Source organism: Aedes albopictus, unplaced genomic scaffold (genome assembly GCF_035046485.1).
Source record: "Aedes albopictus strain Foshan unplaced genomic scaffold, AalbF5 HiC_scaffold_61, whole genome shotgun sequence".
Classification (NCBI taxonomy): domain Eukaryota; kingdom Metazoa; phylum Arthropoda; class Insecta; order Diptera; family Culicidae; genus Aedes; species Aedes albopictus.
The window spans coordinates 87,698-100,000 of NW_026917432.1; the positions used below are offsets into that span (position 1 = coordinate 87,698).

General features: G+C 37.8%; 1 protein-coding gene across 3 annotated transcripts in view; it reads left to right on the plus strand.

Annotated features, from left to right (window-relative positions):
* Nucleotides 1-11,447, plus strand: part of LOC109416850 (broad-complex core protein isoforms 1/2/3/4/5) — an 84,849-nt gene extending 73,402 nt beyond the window's left edge. The window contains exons 8-9 of one of the 3 annotated variants that reach the window (XR_009995897.1): nt 3,284-3,800; nt 3,913-11,447. Coding sequence is in view for 2 of the 3 variants with exons in the window: in XM_029872803.2 (XP_029728663.1) it covers nt 3,284-3,708 (425 nt within the window). In the remaining variant the exon portion in view is untranslated. Of the gene's footprint in view, nt 1-3,283 lie in introns of all 3 variants that reach the window. The other 2 variants (XM_029872803.2, XM_029872804.2) reach the window with 2 other exon arrangements.
* Nucleotides 11,448-12,303: the final 856 nt, after the last annotated feature.

Consider the following 12,303-nt stretch of genomic DNA (forward strand, 5'->3'; position numbering starts at 1 on the left):
ACGTATGGAACTCATCTAGCGGTCTTCGGCACTTCTAGTTCGACTGCCGACCCGGCAACAAAAAAAATAATGCTTACAACATTCATGTGTGGGGGCATTAGTACCGTCGATAACAAAACGGTGCTAAAAATAGATTTTTGTTTTGGTTTTTCATGTTGCACGTATTAAGGATGTGCAAATGCAAATGTGCAGCACGTGCATTTATGTTACTTTAGCAATGGCTGTCAACGAGCTGCAATAAGTGGCACTAATTTGATTTTAGTGGGGCCCTTTACGACTTTAATATTGCTTCAATGAGATGTTTAAAGTAATGCAGCATTATATTCACATTCTAAATATCACTACATGGCAAAATTGATGCACTTCGGGCTTCGTGGTTACTTGGGTATATTTACTCGATTTCAACAAAACCTGTATTATTTACCAAAATAAATGCCTATCGCAAGAAAATATTTGTTAATTTATGCTACTTTCATAATTCAACAGTATTCATGGCTAAACATTGAGATTATAGCACTGTACAAATTATATATACCTGAGGGTGTCCAAAACATATATTCGGTGTACAAAATGCAATTCTAATAGGCGATTGGCAATAGCCTAAAATGCTTTCGTTAAGGTATCTGTCACCAGGAACGCAAAGTACAGACATATTATATGCGTCACTTTGCCAGTTGCCAATTTTTCCAACGTTGTCCTCAGCCGGTCCAAAATACATGAATTACCCTACTTCTTTTACTACCGTGCTCAGAGATGTACTATCCTCAGTGTAACAAAAATACACCACTAACGCTATTCATCTCAGCGGGATCCCATCTCTTTTAAGGGGATTCGCCATTAAGGATAGACTTGTTAGAATCCCAAAATAGCCGCCACAATGGCCAACTTTGGCCCCTACCAGGGATGGGAACACTCACTTGCAAAGAGTTACACTCACTTGCTATTTTCTCAGCTCAGAAGCATGCAATCACGAAATGATGTATGGACGACTTTTGCCTTGTGGTTTTGTCTAAAACTTTGCCGAATGGAGTAGGGGTCGTACACGAATCCCAACGTCGTGACAAAGCTGTGAAAGCAACTCTCCACGAGGTGAGTGTAATTTACATTCACCTCGTGGAGAGTTGCCTTCGAAGCTCCCTCACGACTTCGGTATGCGTGTGCGACCCCTACTCCATTCGGCAAAGTTTTAGACAAAACCACAAAGCAAAAGTCGTCCATACATCGTTTCTTGATTGCCCGCTTCTGAGCTGAGAAAACTTCAAGTGAGTGTAACTCTTTGCAAGTGAGTGTTCCCATCCTTGGCCCCTACTCACGATTTCGAGCGCACAAATTTCTTCGTAAACAAAACCAGTGGACTTGAAGCTTATTACAGGTGAGCAAGAACAGAATTATTAAATGCACTGTTGTTTGAAGTTTGCTTCTTGAGATTTGTGCGTCTGAAGTTCCGAAGCACTGTTGAAACGGGATTTCAAGACGTTTGTCCTTAAGATTCGGTTGGGTGCAAATATGTTGGGCAGACATGAATCGGTTAGCTCGCTGAGCACTGGACCACACAAAAGTGTAGTGAGAGCACTTCAAAATTCACCTCAGTGAATGCGCAAAAAATCACCCCAATGCTACAATATCATTAACTATGTCAATTCTAACGTTTGATTGCTCTAACATTCATGCACACAACAGAAACACGTGTTTAGATGAACAAATTGAGATTTAAAGAGCCCATACTCGATAATCTCTTAATTTACTTTATCGTTGACTCGACAAAATTCATCCACTAAACCTCCCAAGTAACCACAGTGCTGAAGCTTTATTGCATGCAGATATAAGGTGTATCATTGCTTTGCATGAACACTTAAGGTTGATTAAAGTGGAAATGGCAATTATGCGACTGATTCAAGATTATACCAGTATAATCGTAAGTTGATTCTATAATTGCCCATTTCCACTTTAAATCAATTTCAAGTTTGCATGTAATGTAATGATGGCTTTAAATACACCGTATATCAGCATGCAATAAGGCTTCAGCTCCGTGGTTACTTGGGCTGGTTTGAGTTTCTTTCTCTTGCTCGAACCAGCAGTGTAGAAGTTCACCGTTTCGAGTAGTTGGCCGTCTGAACGACCCTCGCTTGCCTCAACGTTCTTTGGTCCTTCTCGAAGCAGATTTTGCCAATAGGGCCGGAGTAGTTGCTTCGAACGAGTTGGCACCATCAGAAAGAGTAACCACATTAGATTGCCTTCTTACAGCGTGGCTCCAGCCATTTTCAACTTACACACGCGTCCATGGACGATGCGTCAAACTCCATTAGATGCGTCAGTGCAAGTCTCCGCCTTCCAAAATGCGCAAACAAGCATAATGCTTCTGGACGATTGTTTGGTTCGCATCGGAGTCCTTCGCACGCGTAGCTAGTCTCCAAGCTAGTCGTTAGCACCTTTTCACGGACGATTTCGAATATACCTAGTGTTGCCTTGCTAATCGGCCAATCCAGTCAATAACTTTGTCAACAAGCGGCACAAATGTCCCAAATGGAGGATAACGTGCCTCTGAAGCCGGCCTTCTGATCCTCACAGAATGCTCTGCCTACCACATCCTTTTTGGTAACCTTTTGGATGCTGGGTTTGTCGTTCATTTTCTCCGCCATTCTCGAATGCTTGCAAATCTTTCTCGTGCATGTTCTAATTCAGGTGTCCGAAGAAGATCACCAATCTGATGAGTGTTTTGTTCCTGTATACAGCAATGGGTAATTTTAGTGTATTTTCAGCCCCAACAAGAGGCACAATAGATGTCCACTGCTTACACATTTCTCCATATGAATTGTTCATTATGCTAAATCTACTGAGTCTGAAATGGTACCGAGTGAAATGCAATTGACGAAGCATCTCGTAGAGTTTCTCCAGTGTAGCGTAGCATGATTGCCGCAAATTTAATTCACGTTAGATGTGTTGCTTACTAGTGTAGCGAGTGACGAACGTTTTTCGATGGATGTTGCTTTTTTTGTAACCATTTCGTTGCATTTTAATGTTCGGTGATCACAGCATGTAAGTTATTTATACTTGTTTTTATTTTATCGTTAATCTTGTTTCATTTCTCGTTCACACCGATTATTTTAGTTATGTTCATTTCTCTTTTATAACAAAAATACTTCTACTTTCTTATTCCCATTACCTTCTTTCAAGAAATTCAGTATCCTAGAGCAACTTCCAACTTATTCATAATAACTAACCTTTTTGCCAATTTTACTGTAGAATATTCTAAAATTTGACATCACACCTATCTCCTTCCCAGCAGGACAACAGAGTACTGTCACGGCAGCGTCTTCATCTCAGCTTACACCGCTGCGAATGCCACCACCCACTAGTGGTGGTATCAATGAACCGCAAGAATGTCCCTACTGTCGAAGAACTTTCTCTTGCTACTACTCACTCAAGCGACACTTTCAAGACAAACACGAACAATCCGACACGCTGTACGTATGTGAATTCTGCCACCGCCGGTATCGGACGAAAAACTCCCTGACGACGCACAAAAGCCTCCAGCATCGGGGCTCGAGTGGTATGCTGAAACGACTGCTCAAAACATCGGCCATCAAGAACGTACTGGGCGGTGCAGGACCCAACAACAACTCAGGTATTCATGGAGCCAGCCATCCGCGGCCCCATCTGTTCGATTTCGCCGCAGAGCTGGGCCAACCTCCGCCAGGTATACAGTAAAATTATCTCCTTTTCTCCCACCCAAGGAGAAAAGAGGTACAAGAAGCAACATACGCAGCTAAGTCATCCATTTTTAGTGTATACAATATTCAGTAAGTATAATTGGAAGTTGTCCAACGTCTAAGGAGTTGTCAAATCACACGCGCGATCAATGATCGTCAACTACCAGCATATCTATGATTTTCCTTCCCTTTTTATCGACAGCTTATTTCTTATCCTTTCAAAACGGAAGAAATCAAAGGAGCATATCTTAAGTAATCCTTGGAGTGTGAAATGGCGAATGTGCAATATTATAAATTGATCAAATCAAAATCACATTTTAAGTTGTAACAAAATTCAGTCCTTAGGATATATTTTCTTACTCTTTGTCTGTTATTATGACTGTGTGTCAAATATCCAAACACTAGCAACGTATGTGAAAAAAACAAGCAAAAATATTAGTAGAAAAATCATATCTTCTCCGTCGTGGGAACGGTTCACAATAATTAACATGATAAGTAGTAGGTAGTGATCATACATTCCATCCCAGAAAGAAACATAGATTACTTTACTACCCAAGTAACCACGAAGCCGTATATAAGTGCATCAATTTTGCCCTATATTTATATTTAAAATTGTGAATATAATGCTGCATTGCTTTAAACCCCTCATTGAAGCAATATTAAAGTCGAAAAGGGCCCCACTAAAATCAAATAAGTGCCACATATTGCAGCACGCTGACAGCCATTGCTAAAGTAACATAAATGCATGTGCTGTATATTTGCATTTGCACATGCTTAATACGTGCAACACGAAAAACCAAAACAAAAATCTATTTTTAGCACCGTTTTGTTATCGACGGTACTGATGCCCCCCACACATGACTGTTTTAACCATTATTTTTTTGTCGCCGGGTCGGGAGTCGAACCAGAAGTGTTGAAGACCGCTAGATGAGTTCCATCGCGCTTGTTGCCTTGGACCGTTTCTGCTGCAGTGATAACAACAGATTTTCCATTAACTAAAAGGAAACTGATCTTCTGTCTCAATCATTGCAGTAGAAGGCAAAACGACTATGTCATATGTAATAGAATACAGTAATTCATTATATTCTGATAAATAAATAATGCATTTTAGAAGATATTTAATCAATATAAGAAAACTAAAACGACGATTAAAACACCCTTCGCACACTGCTCATATGCTAATTGTGATTTCCATCATTATTGGCATATGATAGCAGCCTACAGAAAAGAGAAAAGGTCATCTCTAAAAAGGTTTTGCTGTCGTCGATCGATGGCTCAAATGGGGATTAAGTTGGTCGGGAGTCGAACCAGAAATGTTGAATACTGATGGAGCTGACCGTAAAGTTGTTCAATCTTCTTGATTTGATTTGTTTACCATTAGAGTCAAGCTTTTATAATTGTATTGTTAGAGCAAACTTTGCTAGTTTGTACATTGCATTTATTCAGTTTTTGCAGTGTTGAATTATTGAATTATCTTATATCACCTTTTAATGAACCCTAATGTAAAGAAAAATGCAATGCATCATTACATTGATAATGCCAATCTAAAGGATTATTGCATGACAAACGTGGAATTACTGCATTTCGCATTGCAAATGTTGATATTCAGTCTAATTCGTGCAATGATATAATGCTTGTGGTTACTTGGGATATGCTTACCTTTAGAACACGTCCCACAAGGAATCCACAGAACAGATATCGAGATATCTCTCCTTGAACAAATTTATTGTTTCAAGATACGCAATTGTCACCCGGATAAATTTGATCAGATTTCCTTGCAGAAATTAAAAAATACATCCAACCATATACCACAGACAAATTGAATCGCCGACCTCAGCTAAGGGATTGCCGAGAATCCGATAATTATTTTCAAGTTTTACACCGAGATGTCGTCAAAACTTTTTCCATATCTCGGTAATCCAACTTTTCACCGAGATCTCGGCAAAGTTCACCGAGACTCGGTAATGATTTACCGAAATCTCGGTAAAAACAAAATCAGTAAATACTTTACCGAGGCATCAGCTGTTGAATTCTCGGCAAACCGTTTATCGAGATCAATTTCTGAATTGAACCCGATAGCGGTCGCATCGTGTACGCTGTACGTGTACGCTGAGTACTGGATCCCTGATATATGTACCACAGACAAACAGACGTCTTACTCTACTCACTTCTCATCGTCATCCTTTTTAACGGTTAGTTCAAATATTTTGTAGTTCGTAAATAGCTCGGTCACGGCGCTCGCATCGTTTTTGCTCCTGTTTGACGTTTGCTTACTACCGCCACCTACTGAGTGGTTTGCGTACCACAGCCTGATTACCTTTTTCCGATTTTGTTTTCGTGACGATGATTTTTATCGCAATTTGTCCCAAAAGATACGTCTGTTTGTATGTGTATGTACTGTATGGCAAGCAGGCCCGGATTGAGGATTGTGGGGCCTGGGGCCCTTGCGGATGTGGGAGCTCCTTGAAGCTATAAAAGCGATGAGCAAAAAATGTTTCGTTGTTTTCAAACAGTATTTGAGCAATCTGCAACAAAGTTAATGTGTAGTAACAAAAAAACGTTTTTTTTTGTATATTGTGGGGGCCCGGACTCTTCCCCCTACATCCGGCCCTGATGACAACACAAATGAAAGAAGAGTCAACTTCAGAGAAAATAGATAAAGAAGCGAATAGTGAACTGTCGCCTGAACGGTAGCACTTTTTCTGTTATGATTTTTAGCATTTGGGTTTTGCCAACTGTCTCAAAGCACATCAATTCACCCATTTAATGGTAGTCTCGGTATACTGCACTAGAAAATGTTTTATGTTGTTAATTTACTGACTAAAACCATCTACCTACCGGGTATTTTATAATAGAACAGTTTTAACAAATTGAAGGAGTCTACAATATTATTCGTGAAAAAATGCAACTTTGTCTTGCTTACTATGTACAGTGAATCAATTTCAGAACAACGCACAGTTACACTGATTTTGTCTGCATTGTTTATCTGTAATAGCTGGCACAATTACACCCTGCGAAAACAGTTTGTCTTTGCTACGTCACCCGGATATTTTAGGCTTGGAAAAAAAGTATGGTTATGGTTCTTATTTTTAATCCTGTGCATTGCACTACAAAATAATTTAGCATGGGTGTATTCCGATAGTTCCGTACTAAAATCTGCCAAAATGTGGATTAAAAACTGATTTTCGTGATTATTTAAAAAATGAACGTTAATGATGCTACCCAGTCTGACATAAACTCACAACATCGAAAAAGAAGGAAGTGGGCCACTATTTACTATAATTTACAATCCTACGAAGAGTCAAGTTTTTAAACACCCAAATCCTGAAAAGTGATAATTTTTGTGGGATATAATATGGCGAACTTCTTGGGAAGAATGTATGATCACAGCAGACTATTTAAAAAATCGAGCAATTCCCAATGATAAATCGGTTTAAACGTCCAATCGGTAACATCCTTCATGGATCTGTCAAACTGAATGCGACTAACGAAAGGGTTTCCACTTTTGTTAAAATTCTTAACCTGGCCACAACAAGCAGTTTGAGCAGAACCTTTTCAACCGTACGTGTGCAACATATCATTTTACTGTTCTGTTCAATCACATTCATATGCTGGTTCTCTGATTGAAATCACGGAATGACATTCTTAGTTTCAATCGATTCAACAACACGTTTTAAATTTAAGAATTCTTAAAAGAAATGAAACTGTGATTTGTAAATTTTAACAGAAAGATAATTTTTAATATTACTTATTTTGTCTATCCCGTCTTGTAGATGAAAGTAATAGAAAAAAGCTATAAAATTATTAAAACTGAAAAGAACTGATTAGATCATTATAAACTAAATTTTTAAAAAGCGGAAAACGTGTAGGAAACTTTAAAAAGGAAAACAGAAATACTATAAGTGATTTTGGCTGCCAAAGATACTTTTGTTTAAAATGGAACGTCACTCAATAGCCCTTTCGTTTGGATTTAGATAAATACTGCACACAGAGCCAGTTAAAGAAGAAACAAGATACAGAAAGAATGAGAGAGAATATGCATCAATCAAACAGACAACACAACCAACCAACAAAACTAAACACAGAATGTGCCATTTAAATAGATATTATACAAACAAAACATACCTTGTGAACCGCATATCTGAATGTTTATTTTTCTACAACTCCGTGGTGTTGAGTTCGAATCATTGCCTCGTGTGGTGAGCTTCAGGGAGAAAACCTTCGCAATTCGAACGAATCCGATGTGCCAAAAGAAGATAGTTCTTCTCTCACCACTAGAGGAAGTTTTTCGAATTCTATTGCGCGTTCAAGCAATCCATCTAAATGTCAATATAAGTTAAACCTCACTACAATGAATAAGTAATAATAAACGTGTATACAAAACATACAATAGGTCCACTACAACAAAACTATATAGTCGCTAAATGTTCTACTACGAAAGAGAATCAGACATCATCAAAATTATTGAAAAAATATCTTTCAAACATATCTTGGCTCAACTTTTACATTTTTTACAACAAAAAAGAAATATTTTAATAAAAAAAAATCATAAAACTTTAAATAAAACTCAGTATTATAACTTTTAAACTAATGTTTTACATTTGAAAGGATTTAACATAAATCATACAAATTTAAATATAAAGTGTCATTTAATTTAATGAATAGAACTAAGCAAAATACGAATTTATAAATGTAAAAATAATTAAGAGAAGAAAAATAATTATTTAAAGACAAACGCAAATCCATATGCTGATAGTTTGTAGTTCTGTAAGACTCTGTTTATTTTAAAAGTTGTATAGTTAATAATCCGGAAATTCAAAACAAAATACGAAACATTACAAAGCAAGACAAAATCTGCGGACTCAGTGAGAGCCGCTATCACATTTGTACACAAAATTTTTAAGATGTTTGTTTTTTCGTGAGAAAATGGAGATCTTGCTCATGATTTGCGCTCGGTGTATGCAGGTGGCCATAGTATCGAATTAATCCAAGACAGCTGAGCTGCCTCCAATTTCATTGGAAGATTCACGTAGTAGGTCTTGGTTTATTTTCTAGCACTGGTTGATACAATCGTGGCCACCTAGAGCATTTATACTTCAAGCGCAAGTTTGATACGGAGTCTTGTCTTGACTCGAAAAATTATCTTACACAGCCATATTGCGTGATTCTCATTGTGTAACCAATGTAAATGCGTTCAATGTGTCACAAGAAAAGAAGAGATTCAAACAGAGTAATTTAGAAATAAGAGTGAGATAAATTGAAGGTTTAATTGTAATGGAGCAATCTAATTGTTAAGCTCTTTGTAACTTTATCAAAATGAATAATTTGGAACACAACACATGCTCTAATGTGGTCGTTCACTACGATTGACACTTAAAATGTCCTTGAATTCATGGAGTATCTCCGCCTACTTGATTTAGCATTATTTTCAAACTACAAAATGACGGTTGCCAAGCAATCAGAATCAGCATATAATCAGCATTGAGTGACATGTATAATGAAATAATGGCCAATCCAACGATGAAATTTTTACGTTTGTCATCTTGTTCACAACTGGATTATATGTGCATATTTCATATCATCAGCATATATCATTAAAAAAAAACCCAGTGAAAGACAACGTAAATTTACCCAGGAAAGCAAAAACACACACATCAAAGCAGATAAACGACAATGCCAACAACAACGTCACAAGCAAAGCTGCAAAGTTTAGACAAATTATCAGTTCAAATGCAACCGAGCTGCCTTTCAGACAGTACAAGAAAACAGAGAAATAATAGAAAAAATATTTTAAACATAAATCGAACATTTAAACATGTCATAGATATTAAAAGCTCTTTGTCTGATTTAGGTAATGAAATTTCCATTAATATTTAAACAGTAAACGAAAATAGAATTGTAACAAAAAAATGACGATATACCTCAGGTTTTAGAATGCATAAAACAAAATTTTTAAAACGAAAGCATTTACTACTAAGACAAAATAGAACAAAGGCAGAAGGCAGAAAATATTAACCAAATTTGCAAAATCACACACTCAATTCTGAATGGCCTGTTCAGCACTTTTTTGACGAAAATAGAACAGCAGAACTATTTCGGTAGCTTCGGTAATCGATTTTACTGAGGCTCGGTACACCAACTATCAAAACCTGGTGCAAAAGGTAAACAATGCAGTAGGGTAGGTAATCAAACTTTGAACCAAATGGCGGCTTTCTGAAGCAGTGCAAATTTTAAGTGATTGTTTCTCCCACATGGAAATAATTTACTACGGCAAAATCGTATGTACATGAAAGCCACGGGTATAAGCTTTCTGTTAAATGGTAAAAAGTTTGTATTTGCACCGAATTTCATAGAAATATTCGATTTTTCATTAACAATGATTTTAATCTTAATTTGAACCATCGTAATCATAATTTGAACCAATTTTAATCTTAATTTGAACTACTGGCGGCAGCAGCTCGAGCAACTCACAAAACAGCCAATTCCATACTAAACAATTAAAAATCACATGAATCTGCTAATTCTCATACCTATTTTTCATTAGGCAATGGAATCTCACCTCAGCATGTTCGAAATTCTTTAGGAATTTGGAAACTAAATTTGGAATTTTTCATCCCCCAAGAGTAAACAAAGCAACCACTAGCGCAATCTACTGGCCAACACTAGAAGCTCACCCCCGTTTACTAGTTCAAATTTAGATTACAAATGGTTCAACTTAAGATAACATTCTCCAAGTAAGAATCATATAAATTTGATAATTTTATGACAAATAATGCGGAATATTATTCCGTTGGTCGATTCTACGATAAATAAGCTTTCATTTGACGTATTCACTTATTGCGTGTGATGCAATGCATGAGCTGTACGGGTGCACCGAAAATGGGCTTTCTCTGGGGCGAAATAGGTGAAATCACAGTGATTTTTCAATTGCCTGTTTTCCATGACAAAAACGCCTTTTTCAATGTTTTTAAAGTCCATGTTACCAGGTTATATTACGGAAAGCTGTTTAACATCTTTTTTCGTGACAATATTTGCCTAAAATCACGTCGTTTTAATGAATTTCGAAATGGTTCAAATTAAGATTACAATTTGACTAGTTCAAAGTTTGATTTCTTACCCTATAGCTGTATTCAGCTGTTCTATTTTCGTCAAAAATTTACCGAATACGGTATTCCAAATTAAGTGTGCAAACAATTATATCTCCCATCAACAAATACAACACAGTGAAACACATCACTCTAGCCAACAGACACAAATAAACAGCCAATTTTCCGTTTTCCATGTTTTTGACAGCACAAAACAGAGATCTCACAATGGAGAGAAAGCAATATTTCAAATGTACAGATTGTTTTTTTTTTTTCAACAAGCTTCCAAAGCTCTGCTCAAAACTAGCGAAACAAACTACATGCGTGACACATTTCATTGTGATGAATTGAAGGTAACAAGAGCTACCTAAATTTCAATGTTCAAACAAATGGCAACAAGTTCCAAATTAACAAAACGAACACAAAAACATGTTGTGCTCTCATATGCGTCAACCTTCAAACTTTCTTTGTGAAAACGACATGAGCACATACACAAACACACATGTTTTAACGCAAATAAATATGTAAGTCATTCTGAAAAATCAAATTGTAAACATAAATTAAAAATTTTATCAGATAATGTTTAATTATCATGTAATTATTATCAATGTAAGAAAAAAACAATAACTACTCAATAAAATCTAATTCTGCACATGCATGCGTCTGGCATCCGGGTTAGATAATGTCACAGTCACTTATCAATATGTAAACAGTTAAGAAATAGAAACAACTTATGGCTTAATTGGAATATGAATGTAATCCCCATCGTTTGGAACACAAACCAATAATGATAGAGCTTCTTGCTCCTTGCAATGTGATTCATAACTACATATACTTACCTCACTGATCAGGCTAAGGCCGGGGTGGCCTCTGCCTGCTGTACATAGTAGCCGTCTCCATTCCACTCGGTCCATGGCTGTTTGTCTCCAGTTCCGCACTCTGCGTAGGGTCCGCAGATCGTCCTCCACTTGGTCGACCCACCTAGCTCGCTGCGCTCCACGTCTTCTTGTACCGGTCGGATGACTCTCGAGAACCATTTTAGTCGGGTTGCTATCCGACATCCTGATGACGTGACCCATCCACCGTAGCCTCCCGATTTTCGCGGTATGGACGATGGTTGGTTCTCTCAGCAGCTGATGCAGCTCGTCGTTCATTCGCCTTCTCCAAGTCCCGGCTCTTCCATCTGCACTCCGCCGTAGATGGTACGTAACACCTTCCGTGCGAAAACACCAAGGGCGCGTTGGTCCTCTGCACGTAGGGTCCATGTTTCGTGCCCATAGAGGACGACCGGTCTCTAGCGTTTGTAGATAGTTAACTTCGTGTTACGGCGAACTTTACTCGATCGTAGAGTTCTGCGGAGTCCAAAGTAAGCACGATTTCCCGCCACAATGCGTCTCTAATTTCTCCGCTGGTGTCGTTGTCGGCGGTCACCAGTGAGCCCAAGTACACGAATTCTTCAACCGCCTCGATTTCATCACCGTCCATATAAATTCGGGGTGGCGGTCGCG